This window comes from Camellia sinensis, chromosome 10 (assembly GCF_055761805.1).
Source record: "Camellia sinensis isolate YWXY chromosome 10, ASM5576180v1, whole genome shotgun sequence".
In the NCBI taxonomy this organism is placed as follows: Eukaryota; Viridiplantae; Streptophyta; class Magnoliopsida; order Ericales; family Theaceae; genus Camellia; species Camellia sinensis.
In genome coordinates, this window is record NC_138970.1 from 155,375,582 (window position 1) to 155,397,560 (window position 21,979).

The 21,979-nt window shown below is 32.2% G+C and overlaps 2 protein-coding genes across 2 annotated transcripts; one reads left to right on the forward strand and one right to left on the reverse strand.

Moving 5' to 3' along the window:
- The first annotated feature begins 560 nt into the window (after positions 1-560).
- Positions 561-4,485, forward strand: LOC145800777 (protein FAR1-RELATED SEQUENCE 5-like). Its single transcript, XM_082890516.1, has 4 exons — positions 561-719; positions 789-2,207; positions 2,526-2,646; positions 4,340-4,485. The coding sequence occupies exons 1-4, from the start codon at positions 561-563 to the stop codon at positions 4,483-4,485; spliced, it is 1,845 nt and encodes a 614-aa protein (XP_082746642.1).
- A 1,600-nt stretch (positions 4,486-6,085) lies between these two features.
- On the reverse strand, positions 6,086-13,826 carry LOC114270079 (SUPPRESSOR OF GAMMA RESPONSE 1). The gene is made up of 6 exons (XM_028211476.2): positions 13,659-13,826; positions 11,710-11,851; positions 8,808-8,994; positions 7,923-8,392; positions 6,561-7,070; positions 6,086-6,454 (listed from the first exon to the last, which is right to left on the reverse strand). The coding sequence occupies exons 1-6, from the start codon at positions 13,664-13,666 to the stop codon at positions 6,413-6,415; spliced, it is 1,359 nt and encodes a 452-aa protein (XP_028067277.1). The 5' UTR covers positions 13,667-13,826; the 3' UTR covers positions 6,086-6,412.
- Positions 13,827-21,979: the final 8,153 nt, after the last annotated feature.

Sequence of the window (21,979 nt, forward strand, 5' to 3'; positions counted from 1 at the left end):
GGGGTTATGTAAACAAGAGCAAAAAGGAGCAAATCACTTCAAGGCAATTTGTTTGTAATAAGGAGGGATTTCGGGTTGTCGACAAGCGAGATCCATTAACAAAAAATCCTAGGCAGGAAGTGAGGACTGGTTGTCAAGCCCAAGTTGTCATTAAGTGGGATAGGAATATTTAGAAATTTTTTGTTAGTGATTTTGTTGAACAACATAATCATATCTTTGTACCAGCAGAATGTACGCATATGTTACCATCCCAAAAAAAGATATCTGAATCACAAGCAACCGAAATAGATTTAGCCGAAAAATCTGGAATCCGTCTTAATGCTGCACTTGAGCTCATGGGTAATGAAGTTGGTGGAAGGGAGTCGCTTGGGTTCACAAAACTGGACCAAAAAAATTATTTGAGAACAAAGTGGCAAAACAGTTTAGCATATGCGGAGGCAGGTAACATTTTGCAATATTTTCGTGACAAATCATTGGAGAATCCATCTTTTTTTTACTCGGTCCAATTAGATAACGAGGAACAGATTACAAACATATTTTGGGCCGATGCTTAGATGATCATGGATTATGGGCAATTTAGTGATGTTGTGACTTTCGACACTACTTACAAGTTAAACAGTGCACATAGACCATTTGCGTCTTTTGTTGGATTTAACCATCATAGGAAAACTGTGATATTTGGTGCAACTTTGATGTATGATGAGACCGCCGATTCTTTTGTATGGCTTTTTAGAAGATTCTTGGAGGCAATGTAAAGTAAGGCTCCAAAAACAATTTTTACGGATCAGGATGCTGCAATGGCTAAGGCCATACCTATTGTGATGCCTAACACAACCCACCGCCTTTGCACTTGGCATTTGATGCAAAATGCATTAAGGCATGCAAATTCTATTTTCAAGGACAAGGCGGTGAAGGATAAGGGGATGAAGAGTGTTTTATCCACGTTTATGTATGACATTGAGGATGAGGAACAATTTACGTTAAAATGGGAGGAAATGCTTGACAAGTATGAAGTAAGAGATAATCATTGGTTGAAGTTAACATTTGGGGTCAAGGAAAAATGGGGTTGGCCATATGTTAGAAATGCATGGGGTGCGGGCATGAGTAGCACCCAACTTAGTGAATCCTTTAATGCTTTCTTGAAGGATTTCATTCAGTCTGATCATAACTTAATGCAATTTTTCATACATTTTGATCGAGTTCTTTCTAAGAAGAGGTACAAAGAGGTACAAGCCGAATATGCTCTATGCCAAAAGTTGCCAAGGGTAAATATTAAAGTGAAGATTATGGAGCAAGCTGTAGATGTTTACACAAATAAAATTTTTGAAGAATTTCAGGATGAGTATGTCAAGTCCCTTGAAGTAAACATTGAAGAAATTGAAAATGATGGTGACAATACCGTTTATACGGTTCTTGATAGTGATGGTATAAAGGTGAGGAAGGTGGTGAGGAAGGTGAGGCAGGAGTGTGATGATTCAGTCACTTGCAATTATAGGAAGTTTGAAATGAAGGGCATTTTGTATAGTCATTGTTTGAAGATCCTTAGAGAAAGACTCAAATTCAAAGAGATTCCTTCACAATGTATTCTGAAGAGATGGACTAAAAAAGCAAGATCTGAAAATGTGAAAGATAGGTGTGGGTATGATATTCAGGTTGATGTAAGATTGCATCAAACTTCACGCTATAGGTCATTGATGGCAATATTCAGAGCAGTAGCGTGTAGAGCTTCTGAAAGTGAGGAAACATATAATTTGACGGTAGAGAAATTGGATGAATTAATTGTAAACATTGCAACCATGTTAAGCGCAAAATTCAATATGCCTTGTTCAGATACTATTCAACAAGAAAGCCCCCCTGACACATGCCCCGAAAGCTTTGAAGTGGATGGTGTAGCGGATAAAAATGTAGTTCAAGCAAAAGGACTCAAGAGAAGGGAGTGCGCTAGCAAGGGACGAAGGTGGACAAAAGGTGGTTTGGAGCTTGCGTTGGCAAAGAAAAATAAAACAAGTTCACATAATGCTTCTCAAACTTCCATGTCCGTTACTCCTCAAACTCCTCCCTTATTTTCGGCAAGTGCTCCTGAAGCACCTCCCTTATTTCCTCAGTCGGCTCCTTTATTTTCAAGTGCTCCTCAACTTCCTCCATTCTCGCCGAGTGTTCCTCAAGTTAGAGCTTCTTCGTCTCAATTTATGTATCCCGCCTATGATGTAAGTTAGTTTAATAAGAAGTTTTAGTAGGGATTTGTAGGTGACTATTATCATTTTAAATTGATATGTTATTCTTGCAGCCAAGTTTTCTTCATCACAAATTGCATTTTTCAATGCCATCGATGTATTCCGTGCATGGAACCTATCAAGCATTGCTTAACAATGCAAGTAGTTATCACTCGCAAGCCTCAAATAGTCCCGCATGCAGTGAAGTAATTTATTTTTCACCTTTCCTCTTTTATTTTGTCATTCATTCATTTAAAGTTCCATTTTATTTTATGGTTCCTTTGATGTAATATTATTTTAATTTTTTTGTAGGTACTATATGGTCGTGGTCGTGGTCGTGATCGTGGTCGTGGACTTGGGCATGTGGATCAGACGTCAACATCTCATGATAACAAGTCTTATAGCAATCCTATAAAAAATTTCCTTCAACTGAGTAAATATCCTAAAATCACACCATACACCCTTTTGGTCATACCACTTTTCCTACTTTCACCTTCCTCATATGTACAAAAATTCTACAATAATAATTAGTACAATTTTGAATATACCCATTGTTCTTGTATATTGAATTTCATGAACTTTCTCACTCCATTCATCAATAAGTTTCTTAAAATTCAAAATCTTATGAAACAAATTTGATCAACCAAACTTCTCCTTTATCACACAAGCACTTCCAAACATTAATGAACCTCAATAGGAAATTCATTTGGTTCTATAACATTTCCTACTTTCATCTTCCTCATATGCATATCTATTAATATAAGGTACAACCCTCAATCTTGGTACGAGAAAGGTTTGGTAAGTGTGTATGTATATATAATTATATATACATGTTAAAAATTAATCCTCCACAACACCTGCATTTTCGTCACAATGAATCATAGGTGTTAATACATAAACTAAGAATAAGATCATTGACTTATGGGTAATGTGAGACAAACATAATTTATATAAAAGAACTTCATACAAAGTGATATGGCATCTTTACACTCATTCATTGGAAATCAAAGAGCCAATCACTTTGATTCATATTTGAAAATATGCCACTAACACACAACATCCTGTTTCGATTTTCAATACAAAAGTTCTGCATAATTAGCATTTTTCATTAATTTGGTTCTTCTCGTTTCTGCTTCTCTTTGTTACTTATTATAGTACAATGTACAAGATAGGACTCAATCTTCATGGAACACCTAAACGCACTGTTATTACATACCCAACCCAACTAAAGCTAATCAATTTAACAGAAACAGACCCAATTACTCAACACAAATAAGCAATTAGACAAACCATAAAAAACAAAATTACATTTTAACAGTCAGTTCGGATTGAGTGACTTGGTGAGAAGTGATAAAAAATAAAGTAAATCTCTTTTCTCATGTTTGGTTTATAAGTCAGTGAGAAATGGTCAGAAACGATGAAAAATCGTAAGAAAGAGAACTTTCTTGTCTTATAAGCTCATCAAAAGTGGTGAGAAACAAACTAATTGAGGTGGTGTTTGGCAAGTGGGTTGGGGCTAAAATAGCCACAAAAGACAAAACAGGCTATTTTAGCCACAACAAACAAAACATCACATCCAACCCATAATCATTACACTCTTCTCTCACAAAAAAAAGCCAAAAAGCCAAAAAGCCCTTCCCAAACCAAGCTTTTTAGCCCAGGCTAAAATAGCCAAAAAAGCCAAAAAGCCAAAAAGCCAACCCACTTCCCAAACGGAGGCTGAATGTATAGTTTTCATAATACCAAGATTAAAATATAAAATAAATTCCCTTCTCTTGTATTTTCCATAACATACACAGGTCGCTGAATTTAAATTACAGGTACAAAGGCACACTTAAATCAAAAAATTGAGAAATTATATATAGGTATAAAGGCAAATCCCAGGTATAAATTGAGGAGTCATTTAAATTTCAATTTTTCAACATACACAGTGTGCAGAATGTGAACACAGAGTTCATTCTTGAACTTGGCATAAAGGCAAATCCCAAACCCTAACATATCACAAATTAAAGCCAAATCCCAAACCCTAACACAAATAGCAAACAAAATCCAACCCCAAACACTCCCAATCGACTAATTTCTACAAAAATTGAAGCCAAACCTAAACCCTAACTTTGCGATTTCAGGTTTACCTCTGTCGCAGGCTCCCGTTCGTCCTCCGTCGTGGTTCAACGTCCTCCGCCCTCCGTCGTGGTTCGTCTGCCTCTGTCGTCGTTCGTCCACCGTCTCGTTGTCCTTCGTCCCCGTCTCCTCGTCCTTCGAACTCCTTTGAACTCCTTCGAGCTCTCGTCGTCTGTATAGTTCTTTATATGGAGGGAATTTTGAAATCCCCGAATTTGATTTTTTTTTTTTTTTTTTTTTTGATAATACTCACCAAAACGACGTCATTTTGGTGAGTTTTATTCTCAGCCGTCGGATTAGGCACTTTAGGAGATCACTCTAGAGGATTAACTCTAGAGGATCCTTACGCCCCCCACTGGGGGTCTCATGCATTTTTCAAAATAAAAATAACTAGTTTGCTGGTAATGCTCTGATTGGAAATAAATAATTCAATTTGTCTTTAGCAAAGATTAATCCCCTAATATCTCAATTGAGTGTGTATAGGAGTGAAAAACTGAGGTGACCCAATTTGTTGTTCCTCCCTCAACTTAAATACAACAAGAAAAGATTAAAGTCTCCTTTGGTAAAAGTTATAGGGTGCTTATGGCTATTTTTAATTTGGAGGTATATGCCAATTTATTAGAATATTTAATGTAATTTTTATTTCCAACGTATGAGATAAAAATGACTAAGTTAAAAAATGTTGATTATTGTCAAACTAGGAAAAAATGCTTTTATTTTTTGTATTTAAGTGTTAGTTTGGGAAGTGCTAAATAAATATACTCTTTTACTTTTTACAAAAATAAGTATAGAAAAGTAAAGATGTGATGTGATTAAAAAAAAAAAATTAAATATACTTTTTACTTTTTGCTAAAAGATATGTAGAAAAATAGAGATGTAATGTAATCTAAAAAAAATAAAAAGATAAAAAAATGAACTAATATGACACTTCCCAAACAACCCTAAAATTATTAACTTTTAACTTATAACAAATTGTATCAAGTGGCATCGTATAATAATTGTTTTAACGACCAAAGTAGAATTACACTTTTGTGATGAAGTGACAAAGCATAAGCTAGTAGCTCGAATTTAAGTTTGAGAAAAACTACATTATGCATATTATGTGGAAGGTTACATCTATATACAATCTACCCTCCCGGACACTCCATCATCGGGGACCAGCAATAATGAATGGACCCAATGAAGCAACTATCGTATTGGGACCTTTGAACAACATTTCAAATTGAATTGCCCCAAGTTTGAACAGAGTGTCAAGGCCCTTCATGTTTCTTCTTCCTAGTACACACATCTAATTCAGTAGACTGTAAATTCATAGTCAAAACTCTTCAAGAACACACCATGGCCCATTTTCTCATGACTTGTTATGGCATCCAAAAACCCTTCTAAATAAGCAGGCCTAGCTTTATACACAATGGGTACCCTATCCTTATCCAAAAAGTTGCTGTCCTTTGAACATGTTGCTCATGGACAAGCAATTGGGACCCTATCATGCCAAGACCAAGTAATGTGGTCTCTCAAGCCACTTTCAAGACAACCTCAATGCAGTGTAAAGTCCCTTCAGGTTCATGGATGTGTTCAAATCCTAGCTGTGCTGCACTCTCATATGCCTATTATGCAACCAATCAACTACGTTTTCAATGACATTGACAAAACACAACTATGTCCCGCCTCATTTTCAAGTTATCTGTACTCGAGTTGTGTCCAGAGTATACAATCTACTGATAGAAAATAGAGCAACCAGTGAATCATCATTGAGAATAAAGCACAGAACAAAAGGATATTAGATGACTGTCTCAAAGATTTACAACATAATTGGTGTTTGAAATTTGCTTACACTTCAAGCCTTGATGCTACATTTAAGATCAACAAAACCACATAGACAGGCTGTTTTTTTTCAAATCTCTTCCAAGAAGGCAAATGGACTGACATGACAATCAATCCATATCAAAAAGCATATCAGCATCTGTTAAACAAACAGTAATTACGATATGAGGAAGAGTATTTTAGCTTTACTAGGACAATTTACCGAACCTAGTCTTCACAAAAAACAGTTAACGATGATGTTTCACCGTGCCTAATCAATTACCCCAAGCAAGAAAACTGTCCTGTGATCCAAATTCCTATAAAAGTACATAAGAAGTTCATCAGTCAACGAAATTCAAAAGCAATAAACCAATAATTTCAAAGTAAAGGAAGCAACATAGCAGAGAAGACGACAGAACATACAAGTTGGCTAAGCCGGAAATCAGGAGGTGTATCGAGATCTATGTTTGCTGGATCAAGGACCAAATCTTGGCACACCTCTAAATCCTTCTTTAAATCCTCGGGTCCTAAGTGAGCATAATCGGAAAGGCGGGACTTGCCCTTCGATTCTCCATTTTCAGACCCATCTCTATTTGGGGATTGGCTCCGGAGAAACTCATCACACAAAGATAGCCCTTCCACAAGTTGTTGTGAATCTAACAGATACTGTGACTCACCGTCCCACCATTTTGGGTCTTCCCCAGTTTGATTATCAATATTAACTGGCATTTGATCAGTATGAATTTCTGTCACTAGTGAGCCTTGATGATTGGGTTCTCCACATGGAGTTTGCACAAAATGGTCTTCCCCAGTTTGATTATCGTTATTATCAGGCATTTGATCAGTATGAATTTCTGTCACTAGTGAGCCTTGATGATTGGGTTCTCCACATGGAGTTTGCACATCATCTTCAACAAGCCCTATCTCATGATGCTGAAGATTACAAGGATGACGGGGGCAAAACACATGTATTAGTTTCCTTTTGTGCATGGGGGCTAAAGTAAAATGCATAAGAAACTTTCTTATTTTGATCACTAGAAAAGAAAACATATTCTCTGCAACATGTGCTACATTCTATTTCTCCCAATGTACCGGTGTCCACTACAAGGGTAAGAATGTGGGGTATGTATTCGATATCCGTTTTTAATTTAGACACTTAGATCCTCCAATGTTTTACAATGTTTGAAGAAGAAGAAATTCACTTTTGCTAATAAAGAAACATTTTTAGCGGCTCACATAGATGAGAAGAGAAATTTCATATTTTTGCTAAATCCTATTTAATTTCAATTCCATTTACAGAATTTGGTGGTCTTATTTTAAATAGTATACAATATGCAATATATATACAAGTGTCCAGGACGTATCATTACACCCATATCCAACTTTTGGATATATATCCAAATATCATAAAACTCAGGTTTATGAAGATCTACTGCTTGGATATGTACCCACATCTAATACTCATATCTAAGTCCATGTAACATAGTCAGCAACTACCTTATTCATTTGAAATTCTAGAAGGTAATCGGTGACTGTCACATCAAAATTCTCAAGTAAACACCCTTGCATTACCTAGTGACCTTAAACAATTCCAAATTATGGTGTAATGGTAACCTTCGATAATTTGATTGGCAACAGAAAAATTTACCAAAGGGAAGGAAAAAAAAAATTAACTGCACAGTGCAGCTCTGTTGGGAACTGATTTTATAATCTGATATTACATATTTTCAATACAAAATGAAAAGAAAAATGAATAGTCAGGATGCCAGACAAAAGTTTGTTTACCTGAGGAGAAGGATCTGGGTCAAAATTAGAAAATCGCCATTCAATACGAGGTGGTTCAGGAGTCACGGACTTTGGAGTGACTGGATCAACTTTTACAATCATGAAATCAATGCCCTCAGGCAAATCTTGTTCAAATTTGTCTGTCTGCTTGACTTGTTGCTGATAAAACACCTTGGAGATAACATACTCTCCCTCCTTTTCATCTTCTCCGGTGCCCAAGTGATACTGATGCATCACCCAATTGGTTTTCTCTGGTTTCCCACCCCTTGGTGGGCCCATATAAAGAACCATAATTTTCTTACATCCTTTTTGAACGCCATCCAAGTTAACAGGTTTGGTCCGGCCAGTCTTATGCCAACGAACATCACCAAAATCATCACCATGTATCTTCCGACGCTTCCGAGTTCCGGTACTATAAGCCTTGATTGCTCTATGAAAGAAGTGAGAAACACTTCCATCTTGCTTAACACCTAAAACTTGTATATTTAGAACTCATTTTTGTCTGGAGATAACTAAGGATCAAAGCAAAAAAGACTAAGGCTCCGTTTGGATGGATGTGGATTTCAAATCAAGGGATTTGAGATTAAAAATATTGAAGAGTTAGCTATTATAGGTGGAGAGAAAAACTATAGAAGAAGATAGGTGGAGATAAAATAGATGTATTTTAGTAGGAGGCTTATAGCTAGAAGAGAATTCTTAACATGATTTCAAATACCTACTTTTATATAGTTGAGTCAAATTCATCATGATAAAACTATTTAATTCAATCTTGAAACTCATAGGGTAAACTATCAAATCTAAATTTGAGTTATAATTAATGTTAAATCCATGCACTTCACATCCACATCCATCCAAATAGACCCTAAGCTATGTTCTTGTACTCACCTGGCAAATTCTGAGGATGTGTATAACAAATTCCATCATCTTCATTAACAGTTGGAATGAACTCCTCAATGAAAGGATGTGGTTTCATATTGCCAACACTGACTTTTGCAAGTAAATGCCATATAATCTCTGGATCAGATGGATCAAATTTCACACCTCTAGGTAAGCCTGGCCACTCTTGAGTCACCTGAAAATAAACAGAGAGGTTCCAAATGCAAGTTTTTATTGGTACTACAGCTTTTGTTTTAATAACAAAAATCAAGCCCCATGCACAGTTTTTAACATAAAGATAACAGATGTATATAACCAGAATATAACTTCTTGAAACTCAGTGAAATGGTTGAGATGTCCACAAGAAATAAGTCGCAAGTCACAACATCAAACAAACATAAACCGTAAACCCGTCGAAATTAAATCAGATGCACAGAAAAAAAAAAATATATATATATATAGCTGAGAAAATAATGAGCATGAACTCAAATATACTTTTCATCAGCTTGCACTGTTTTAGGTTGACAGATTATTTGCATGACACTCCCTCCATCCTAATTTGTTGGTCCATTATAGAAAAACCAACTTATTAAGAAGACATGCAACCATTATATTTTAATTCAAATTTTAAAATGTTTTTCCCACCGTTGCCCTTCTACTTGAATTTTAAAATGTGTTTATAATAATTTATAGAGGGCAATTTTGGAAATTTAACAAAATTTAGTATCCTAAATTAAAAAATCGACAAGCATTTTGAGACAGACTATAATGGAAAGGTGTACAAACAAAATGGTACAGAGGGAGTAAAAATCCAACTCAAGAGAAACGCATTTTACTTGTTCACATTAGATCGAATGTCTGAACATAAACCACAAACAGGGCAAGTTTTCATATCAGGTCAATTTAACAAAGCATCAAACCATGGCATCAGCCACAAAACAATCCGATCCAAGGTCCTTTTTGTACTCATCAGCACATGGAAGGACAAAGAAAACCCAGACCCCTGTGAATCAAAAATTGTTTCTATTCAAATAGTATTTACTAAATTTATTAATTTAATTTGAATCAGAGCAAGGGTGATAATCTTTCCATAAGATTCAAATACTTCACTTGTCATAAAATATTTAAAAGATGTCAAATTAAACCCATAGAAATAGCTGGTTATCCAGGCCTTATAATCATGCCAATCTATGAAGTGTTGACACTTCAAAACAAGTGCCGTAGGGGTCGGATATAGGGACACGCATGGGACACGCCACATGTTTAATTAATTAATTTTTAGGGAACATGGCGGGCACACACTGGGAACACTCTGGGGACACGCCAACTAGTTTTTTCCCCATTTTCTTTAGTGCTTTTGATGGATGTTAAATGTTGAATGTTTATTATTTTTTGTTTAGATATAAATATTTAATAGATCATTCATAAAAATATAGAAGTGATGTCTTAATTTGAAAGTGGTCTTTTTTTTAAATAGCGAACCAATGTTAGTTTTTATTAATTTCCATATATATTTTATTGTCATGTCTCCCCCATGTCCAAGTTCTCATTTTTTTAAAATCACTGAGTTCGCGTTCATGCTTCTTAGATGCCAATTCTGAACATCCAGTAACCTGTAACTTTAAGAAATTGAGTAACTATTACCAATTACTAAATATATTTTCAATTTCATTCATTCCTAATTCATCCTGCTTCAGATTTGTGTAAGGCATTTCTCTCGTGCGAGGTCTCACCAATTGTTTGTACATTTTACAATTCACAATTTGTGTGTTATCTTATTTAATGCGTTTGAAATTTCCATAGTCAAAAGCTTAGGTGTATAGGTTAGTGTGCCCAAGTGTTAAAGATTGAAGGCTACCAGATAATGCGAAGCATCCTCCTATCCTACCTCAGGTGTACAACTGTACAAGCATATTGCGTTAATCAAGAACATCTATTTTACATGTCACATAATTGACTTAGGATGACCTATACATAGTCCTCTCAGGTTATTGGCTCAAAACAGAACTAATTAGGCAAGGCCAGAGTGGCCAGATCAAAGGCCTCTCGTAGAATGCTTGCATAGGTAGCTTATGGACTTGACTGCTGAAGTCGAGAGGCTAGCATTCAAGCCAAGTGCTGCAGTTTCAGTAAAATGCAGTCCAGAAAAGTATATATGCAGATTTGGTTTTGGGAAAACTATATATGGAGCAGCTCTCTTTTGGTTCTAAATACGCATAGATATCATTTAAGCTGCGCTATCTTCTTTGGATCCTTTTTTTTTTATTTTGTTATTTTTTGATTTTTGTACAAAGATAACATTAGTATGTTAGTATAGTTAGATTACAACTGAAGGGGTCCACTGCCGCTCCATTAGCTCAAACCTCTGACCTCTCCCTCACTATACCCTAAGGTGTGGCTACTAGACTATTGGGCCAAACCCCAATGTCTCTTCTCTGGATCCCTTGAACACCTACAACATTGACTTATATGCATCCAGAGAAAAGGTATATTTGTATGAACATTGAATTGTAAAAACCTTCTTTAATTTTTACAAAACCATGTACTTCATAAAACACCTAGATCACTCTTAGTGAATTGATAGCCAATAAAGATGCAATGTAAGGCTGATACAGATAATCAAAATCTAACCAAAATTGACTCAATAGAAGCAAAATGTAAGACTGGTCATGATAATCAAAAGCTAACCAAAATTGATTGGACAATCCAGAGAAGCAATCCTGTGGCCCTCTCTTCATTCAATAATTTAGATTTATAAATTTATGGCAGTTATAATCACTACATAGAAAGTTAGAATTATAAAAATGATAGAGAATAAAAAAGTACCAAAGCATATAAGAAAGCAATCATTTCATCAAATATCTTAACCTAATAACAAAAAGTTAATCAGATCAAAGGAGACGATTTGTACATCACTATTGTCAATGATATGTTCGCAATTAGGGCAAGCTCTAGTTGGGTTGCTTTTCCAGTTGACTCTTCCAGGATCACACAAACCAGATGCACTTCTGATTTTTGTTGCAATTCTACTGCTGTCAACCAACCATGATGGTCTGCATAATTTAACAAAAGAAAACAATTACGCTCATAATTTGATCTTAACTTAACTATAATATAAATGATGAGGGTAAACATTTATTGTCTACAAAACAATTTCAAGATTGGATTCTTTAATCTGACCTACATATGCCAGGAGCATATAGATAACTGGGGGAAAACATCAATTGCATTACTAAGACTGTAACAATGAAAGAGTTGAGGCCTTAAACATGTTAGAAAATTCAAACCCCTAATATTATCACTTTTTTTGTTGTTCTCTTAGAAGTACAAGATGGTGAGGATGCAAGACCATTGATGATTCCTATTTGATTAAGCAGTAACAATAGTTATGTCCAATTTTATTTATTTATTTATTTTTTTTTAAAAAAATTATCATTTAACAAAAATGGTTGTCAAAGAGTTTTAAAGGTTTTAAATTGTAATATGATTATGTTTTTCTCTTGAAACAAAAACTTGATCATAATAGCAAGGATATGGAAAGGGAAAAAAAAAATCATGGACAATGTTTTCATCAAATTCTATGTATAATTATATAATATAATTATCAATGCCAACATTTGCTGTTGATTTGACATTGTAGATGTTGAAAAAATTACATGACATTAACTAACATTATTTGCTAACCATCGATTGCAAGCTTGCCTAGCGAAAAACAAATTCAAATTAAACCTTGACTCGTTGTTACATGAATGTAAGTTCATGTAACAACACTTGACACTTGGGTGAGGTGAGGATATGATAAATGCATCTGAAATCAAAAAGGCCTTCATGATATCAAACAGAATTGTTTAAACTGTGAAAAAAGTTATTAACAATTATATTTTTTCTTTTATTTACATCTTTTTCTCACAAAAATATTATCAGCCCCCACCCTGCGGCACATGAGTGCACACTCCTAGCTTCCACCTCATGCAGATATAAGCTGTGATTTTCAGTATACATTCTCATTAGGCAATTTGCAGTTTGCAATTGAACCAAATGTAGTTTCAGCTATTAATACCCATTCAACAATGAAATGCACTATTATATGCCAAGCACTTGGCAGAGCACTTAATTCAAATGCTTGCATATATCAAATTTGAAAGAGAAATTGGAGGGACATGTTTGAGGTTAATCCTTCTGAATAGGAAAGTACCATTACAAACGTAAGACAAATTATTTACTTCAAAGCAACAGACACGCTATCGAGGCACATTATTAAACAGCCTCCTGCAGGTCAAGGAAAACATACCTAAAATTGTCCGAAATTTTAACATATTAACAATTTAACAATAAAGCCAAAGCATCCCTAACCCATTATGCCCAAAATGAATGAACCTAGCCATCGAATTCAACACCATAAGAACATGGCCACTGGATATAGTGATGATCATGTGTCCAATATACTGACCTAAATATATATATACACATATTTATGATTGAATGTATATAGTGTATCAATCAAATATCAATGTGGGAAAAGTGGATACTTGAATATACCATTCCATATGCAAAAACCTCAACAACCAAAACTGTTGGAGTGTGATTCAAACCCACAATCAATCTAATCTACCATTTCAAACAAGAAAATCAACAGCTCATTTGGGGTCACAAAACCTAACAACAACCCACATACAGAGAGACTCCTACTTCCTTATACACTACCACAAGACCAAACCAGGTAAGAAGTGAGTTCAGAGGTTCAACTCAGTACTGAGTGAGAATGCAATCTGTCAGTATCTTTATATACAGATTACACTAAAGAGAAGAACAAACTGAGTGTTTTAAAAAAACACCCAAGTACAGAAGGGAAATGCATACCCAGCCATGATAGAGTGATGCGATCAAAGGATCAAAACCATGTATTGTCTGTTCTCCCTCAGTTCTTTACTTTCTGTTGGTTTGGTTCCGATGAGACGAACTTTCCTTTCGATTTCCCAATTTTATATATTACTCTCATGACTGATTTTGAATTTTGAAACCGTGTACACGATAATGACTAAAAAAAGGTGAAATTAAAAATAAAAAATAAAGGGTATGTTTGGTTTGTGTTTGAGAGATGTGTTTTAGAGATAAAAAATACGAAAACATGTTTGGTTTGATTTTTTTTAAAAGATGTTTTGAAAAATTATTTTGAGATAGAGTTTTGGAAAAAGTGATTGATTTGATGTGTGTGAGAGAGAGATTTGTTTGGAAAACTTGTTTGGTTTACAAGTTTTGGGAAATTTTTTTGGGAAAATTTGTTTGGTTTGGTTATTTTTGAAAACTTATTTGTAGAGAAAATTTCCCAAATTTTTTTCAGAAAATCAAACCAAACGAGCCCAAAAATTTTGATCCTGTTAATATAAATCTTAAATTTTTAATTTTATTAATTTGAATTATAATTTTATTTATTTATTTTTAATTTAAATTATGCGCTTATCTATATATTATACTATCATATTGCAGGTACTATGTTTGTGATTGAATTTAAAAAAATTATTTATGATTATGTCAAACATATTTTAAAATTGTTAGTATAAAATCTATGAAATTTTAAAAGAAAATGTTGACTTTTCATAATTAAAGTAATAAAAATAAAAATTTATTATATTTGTTCGAAATTCACGAAATAAAAAAATATATATTATAACTAAAATTTAAATTGTTATAGATTTTCTATTGGCAACATAATATTATATAATAATTAGTATTCATGTATTACCAACATAATAGTTAGTATTATAATTAATGAATAACACATATATTATATATTTTTTTACCTTTTAAATGGTATAAAAAAATTTCAGACCAATTTATATTTAAAATAAAGGTCACACACGGTGCACAATCTAGTTGACATATCATTGTTGGTACAGGTATAATAAATGCATAGGCACGGTCTTGACTTAACCCAATATAATCTTTAATCATTCTAAAGTTTTTGGAATTATAACATTGTGTTTGAAAAGGTAGAAATAAATTATTTATAATAAATTCTATAATTCCTTACTATTGATCTCATATTATTCAAATACAATAGTTGACATCGCAAGATAAATTCTACACATTTATCTTGAATTGTGAGACACAATCATTTTTTTTTCTTCCAAAAAACACGGTGAGTTAAAAACCTAATTACAAATTAAGTCAATTGATAGTTAAAAAATACAATCATTCCCAATTACAAATTAAGTCAGTTGATAGTTAAAAAACATAAAAAAAATTCAAAAAATACAGTGAATTAAAAAATTCAATTACAGAATTTTTTTACTAGATAAAATACAATCTAATTATCATAAATAGTGGGTACTTTATGTGAACCTAATAAATACAATCCCCCCTTTTTTTTTTCCAAAAAACACAAATATTGTCACAGCCAAACAATTTTTTTTTCTCATCATGTGATTGAAAATGGAGTGTAAAAAAACACAATTAATTAAAAATAAATCATCGTGTGATCAAAACAGAGTGTAAAAAAACATAATCACATTTTTGCTCATAATAAAAAGAAGGGTAAATTACACTTACATCTCTCTAGATTTGTGTTTAATACATATCACCCCCCTAACGTTTAGGAAATTACACTGACTCCCCTGTCATAGTAATTATTTAGACGGAATTAACGTTGGTATTAAAAAGATATTGAATTCATACACACTCTTTTCTTGCTTTGCTTTTCTTTTCTTTTTCTGTTATTTTTTTTTCCTTTTCTTTCCTTTGCTTTACTTTCTTTTTTTTCTCAATGTAATTTCCTCTATTTTTCTATGAGGAGTTGTTGTCTTTTATATAAGTAGGGGGTTTGTAAAATAAGACTATTAACCACAGTAGTGAGATTCTAATTTCTATAACGTCAGGGATGAAATGTAATCGGACCAAACCTTAGGAGAGGTATCAGTATAATTTACTCTTAAAAAAAAAAAACAGTGAAGTCAGTTGATAATTAAAACACACAATCATTTAAAAAAAAAAACACACGATGAGTTAAAAATCGAATCACAAATTAATTACAAAATTTTTTAATTGATATTTAAAAAACACGATAGTTTTTTTTTTTTTTAAAATACAGTGAGTTAAAAAATTCAATTATAATATTTTTTTCTCACCATATAATTAAAATGGAGTGTAAAAAAAACACAATCAATTTAAAAATACAATCACCGCATCATCAAAACGAAATATAAAAAAACACAATCATATTTTTTTCATAATAAAATAAATAAATGATAAAAAAAAAGAATCATTAAAAAAGAAAAATGCTTCGGACCCTACTGGGAGTCGACCCCCAATAAGGTGGCGCACCGTAATTGGACAAAAAAAAACTATTTTATTTATTTATTTTGAATTTCAGTCAGTGGGAGCTCGCCACCTCACTGGAAATGCGACCCCCACTAGAGATAGCAGCTCACATTAAAAAATGACTGAAAAGATTACTTATAGGTTTTGAATTGAAGATTGAATTGAAGGGAAAATTATGACTTTAGAGGTGTCAGCCTTTTTTTCCCTAGATTCCCTCCAATTCACTCTCTAGAACTTTATCTCTATCTTGGTTTGTCCTTACCATAGTTTGTCTTTCGAGTAGAAAAAATAATTGAATTTTAGCTCATAATAAAAAGAAGAGTAATGAAGTTAATTGATAGTTAAAAAACACAATGAATACAATTATAATATTTTTTTTCCCCAAAAGATACAGAAATTGTTACATTCCTAACAAATTTTTTTTTCTCATCATGTGATCAAAATGGAGTGTAAAAAGCATAATCAGTTAAAAAATAAATTGCCGTGTAATAAAAAAACAGAGTGTAAAAAACAATCACATTTTTGCTCATAATAAATAAAAAAAGCAATGAAATCAATTGATAGTTAAAAAACAAAATCATTCAATCATTTTTTTCCCCCAAAATCACAGTGAATTAAAAACCCAATTATAAATTAAGTCAATTGATAGTTAAAAAACACAATCATTTTTTTTTTCAAAAAACACAATGAGTTAAAAAACCAAATTATATATATATATATATATATATATATATATTTTCTAGACAAAATATAATCTAATTATCATCAATAGTGGGTACTTTATGTGAACCTAATGAATACAATCAAATTATTTTTTCAAAAAACACAGAAATTGTCACAACCGAAATAATAAAATCATTGTGTGATCAAAACGTGTAAAAAAACACAATCGCATTTTTTCTTTTAATAAGAAGAAAAACAATGAAGTCAGTTGATAGTTAAAAAATACAATCACAAATACAGTGAGTTCAAAACCCAAGTTAGTTGATAGCTAAAAAACACAATCTCAAATACAGTGAGTTAAAAATACAATGAATTAAAAATCTAATCACAAATTAATCACAAATTTTCTAATTGATATTTAAAAAACACAATTAGTTTAAAAATACAATTACTGTGTCATCAAAATGGAGTGTAAAAAACTATAATCACATTTTTGTTTATAATAAAAAATAAAATAAAAAAGAACAATTGAAAAATGAATGAGAAGATTACTTATAGGATTTGAGGATTGCGTTGAAGTGAAAATTGTGACCGTGGAGATTTCAGCCTTTTTCCCCAGATGCTCTCCAACTCTCTCTCTCTAAAACTCTCTCTATTTTGGTTTGTCCTTAGTAAAAAAAATAAGTGAAGCTTGTAAAAAAAATATGATGTGTGGCGAATTGAATAATGTGGCGGTAGGATTTATAGTTTTCAAATTTTAAAAAGGCTGGAATTTTTCTAATTGTTCATCTAGACTTTTTTAACCTTTGCGAAACATGATGGATCCTATTAATTTTTTTTTTTTAATCTCATTTGTCAATTAAACAAACTAAAATAAAAAATGAAATTTTTTTGACTCAAATTGCTAAAAAGTGAGTTTTGCTAAAACAAATAGAAATAAATGTTATTTTTTAAATAAAAGTGATGGTTTGTGAAATATCTTTTTTTATTTAAAAAAAGGAGGGTTATAGGTGATAATTTATTGGTCATCTATAATTATTTTCAAAACACATGAGAATATTATTCTAAATTTTCTTTTTACCTTTTTTTTGCACAGATACTTTTATTTTGTAGAAATTTTATTTCATTATATTTAAATATTTTATTGTAATTTTTTAATTAAAAATAATTTTAAAAAATCATATTTAAATAAAATATAATTTTTTTAATATTAATTTATTTGATGATCCCCTTCTAAGAGTATCCTAATAGAACTCTTATATTCCCTCTTTAAACATTTTAAGGGGTTAGATGGCCCCTATACACTTCCAGCAGCTCTGTTAAACACTCTCCTAAAATAGGAATTGCTACAGTGCCTCCCTATTTGTAAGGAGTCACTGCAGCACCCTTATATATATATTGCTTTGCTTTGTTTAGGAACTGTAGTACACATTTTTGATTTTTTTTAAAATTTATAATGAAAAATTATATTTTAATAGAATAGAAAAAAAATATAGAGTTTGTTAATAGAATAGAGAAAAAATAGGGAGTCTATTGGGAGAAATAGATGAAAAAGTGATTCCTAAAATAGGAAATAAATTTTTTAATAATATTTTAGGGTAAAATGTAAGCAATCTAATAGGGATGCTCTAAAAGGTGTATTTACTTTGTTCATTAATATTAAAATTTTAATTAATCTTATTTATTATTAAAAAAATAAATTAGAAAATAATTTTATATATTTATATACATAATTTTGTTTCGATTGTTCAGGTTATTTGGTGCCTTTGTCCAAGTCCATTCAAATTTATTCGAATTTTTGAATTTTATATAGGTTTTCACCGAATTAAAAATTATGTTGCACAATCTTTAAAAATTTATAGGCTTGACTCGAGTTGCTTGGGTTCAACTTGCCCAAATTTACAAGTTTAGCAGAAGGGTTGAAAGTTACATTATTGAAATTGTGACGAATTTAAAATTGATATATAAATTGTGATAAAATTGTAAAACTTAAATTGTAAGTTTCAATATTTTTTTTTTAAATTTTCATAATCTACATATAAAAATCTAACTATTTATATTATTTCATATAAATATATTTTATTAATTTTTTCACATTCCGTGCATAGCATGAATTTTTACTAGTTTTTGTTAACTAAAATCGATGATAAAATTATATATGACATTGACAATACTATTTTTATAAGGGTAAATTACAAATACCCGCTAAGGTTTATTTAAAATATAAATTGTTCTTGTGATTTTGAAAATTGCATTCCACCCCTTGAAATTAATAATTTCATAACAAATGACACATTTTATTAATAAATTATTAAGTCAATTAAATATTTTTAATGATGTCATAAGTATATTTCAATTAATTTTATTATTTTATAAGAGAACTATTAGGAATTTTATTTTTTTAATTAATTTTGCCAAATAATTTTTTTTTAACAAAGAAATATTTGTAATTTTTCAAACTACAGATGGTAATTTGCATTTTTAGTAAATCTCAAGGGTACATCTGTACTTTACCTTTTTTATAATTGTAAATCAAAGCTATAATTAATTTGACAATTAATGAATTAATATAAATAAGACGTTTTATTCCATATAAAGGTTTTGTATACAAATTTTGTTTGTATAATATTATCATAAATTTTTTTATTTTTTATTTTTTATTTTTTAATACAATGATAATAAAAATTGAATAGAGGTTTATAAGGAAAAGTTAATACCAAAATGAAAAAAAAGAAAATTTGGGGAAAAATTCAATCTATGGAGTGGTTTGGAATGTAGAGTTTGGCCTTCGTTGGTTATGAGGATACACGCATGATATTTTTTCATTGGTAAATCTATACATGTGTCGACAAGAATAATTCTTGACATTTTTATCCCTTATATGTATTTTGTGCTAAAAAAAATTTAAAATTTCATAAATTGAGTTCACTTTCATTTTTAACAAAATTGATATATGTGGCTTTCCTTTACAAGATCTTTCAAACAAGATCAATCTTGAATATGAAATTTTTACAAAAAAGAATATTAATGGATTAATTTTTCAATTAATCAAAACAGCAAAATATCATTTTTTGTGAACGTAAGCGCTTGAAATCGTCCTTGGCTATTTTAGATGAATAGATCTCAAAAAGATACATAGAATCAAAAAAAAAAAAAAGTCCAAAACTATAGCGATTCTAGTTTAGACCCAAACCATTTGATGTTTTAGATCCGGGTTTCGTTACCTTATATAGTCATTTATGTCTTATTTTCCTTATACCTCTTTGAGTTTGGCTAGTGGGTTGTATTGGTTGCGTTTGAAACAAATTGGTAGCTTGGTTTCCAAATTTTTGTTACCTAGAATTTTGTTTTTACCCTCGAGTGTCACTTCTTGCGCTTGAGCGCTGCAAAAGTAATGGGAAGTGATATTCTATGTTTGAAGGAAACTTCTTGCGCTTGAGCAGTCTTGGCTTGAGCGGCCCTTATTACGCTCGAGCGTTGGTCTACTGTCTGTAAAAGTACTAGGAGTTTGTATTTCACTCTTGAGCATCAACTTCTTACGCTCGAGCGGTCACATCTTTTGTGTCTTATGCTTGAGCATCCTTTCTTGCGCTTGGGCAGACTGCACGTATATTAGTCCGTAAAAAGTCACTTTTTACTTCACTTTTTCATTTCTCTTTCTCTCTCTCTAAACTTTCTAAAAAAACCTAGATCTACACATTTTCTCTCTCTAAAACTCATCTTCTCTCTTCTAAAACACCTCTATCATTTGAATAGAGTTGGAACTTCGTTTTAATCTGAATAGAGTTGGGTTTTGGCGATGTTGAAGTTTCTTCGCTCTCTCTCTCGTCTTCTAAGCTTGAGGTGGGGATTCTTTATTCTTGTATAAGTTTTACCTTAGTTATTTGCTATTTCAACGGATTATAGTGGTTTGGGTTGTTTTGGTAAAACCTAGAGTTCGAAATAAAAAAATGTAAAAGAGGGGTTTTCAAATGGTTTCTTGGAAAGACTTGTAATTATGAAATTGGGGTTGATATATGTTGAAATAAGGTATTTCCTACATTGAAATTGATTTTCAAGGAGAAAAGAGATTTTGTCCTAAATTGTGAATGTTTGAGATTGTATAGAGAAAATGAAATTGATGTTGAGAATTATGAAATTGAAGTAATGTTGATGTCGATGGCGAAGTTGGATATGTATTGTTACTCATATCTTGAGAATTTGGAAAAGTGAAGCTTTAATGAAATTTATTTATCTGTTTAAAAATATCTGTTTTGGGTTATCGGTAGAGGATAGTTATGAGTGTTATAGAAATTGCATGAGAATTAGGTGAACTAAAACTAATTTCTCTTCCATGTGTATTGAACATTGTTGCTCATTTAATACATTGAAAATGTATATGATTTTGGAAAAAAGGGGCAAATGTTGGAAAGAGATGTGCATCACCAAATCAAGTTGGCCTGTGTGCTCAGGGTGAAAGTCCTGAAAAACGTGTGTATACATGGGTGCCAGTTCCTGCGGACGAAATATTCGTAAAATGGCAATAGTAGTGCTTGTATAGATTACGTTTACATAGCTTGACAGTTTCCCGCAGGCGAAATATCTGTGAAAGGTTGTACTGGTCTGAGATTTCCCCATTGTTTTCTATTGTAAAGAGCATGACTTTGAGAATTGTGATATAGACTGGACATGGTATTGTTTTTGGAAAGAAATGAAAAACATTTTGATATGGGCATTGCATATTGCAGACACCCCATTTTTGACAGCCTTTACAACTTGGGTGCCACCGATTGCGTACCCAATGATGAATTTGTATATGTTTGTCAAATGCTCGAAGTCCTTAGCAGAATGCCTCAGCTTTGAGCCTCAAAACCTTATGAACCTCTTGCCTTGTTTTTGGACCAGAACAGCAGTTTTTCAAGCCTAAACATCCTGGGACCTGCAGACCCACTAGTGTGGACTGCTGGCCATTAATGTGGCCTGCCGCCACTTGTGTGTTTTTTCAGATCTTTTTGCCAGCTGTGCCAGCTGTTTCTATAGATGTATACACCAGTCCATACGTGTCTGTATAGATATTTCTGAGGCAATCTCATGTTTTTCTATATATAGAGGACCTTCTCTCACATTTTAAAAGGTTAGAAAATTTTTGGAGGGAAAATATTTTCTCTCTCTCTATAATTCTCTCTCTCTATAATTCTCTCTCTCTCTCTTGCAAGTTCTTC

Excerpts from the sequence above, each read along its gene's own strand:
- LOC145800777 (XM_082890516.1), top strand. The coding sequence starts at position 561 with ATGGATTATGGGCAATTTAGTGATGTTGTGACTTTCGACACTACTTAC. Across the intron at positions 2,208-2,525 it reads TTATGTATCCCGCCTATGAT|GTACTATATGGTCGTGGTCG; the intron begins GTAAGTTAGTTT and ends ATTTTTTTGTAG. Across the intron at positions 2,647-4,339 it reads AAAAAATTTCCTTCAACTGA|GTTTACCTCTGTCGCAGGCT; the intron begins GTAAATATCCTA and ends TTGCGATTTCAG.
- LOC114270079 (XM_028211476.2), bottom strand. Across the intron at positions 8,393-8,807 it reads ACATCCTCAGAATTTGCCAG|GTGTTAAGCAAGATGGAAGT; the intron begins GTGAGTACAAGA and ends TACAAGTTTTAG. Across the intron at positions 6,455-6,560 it reads ATTTCCGGCTTAGCCAACTT|GAATTTGGATCACAGGACAG; the intron begins GTATGTTCTGTC and ends GTACTTTTATAG.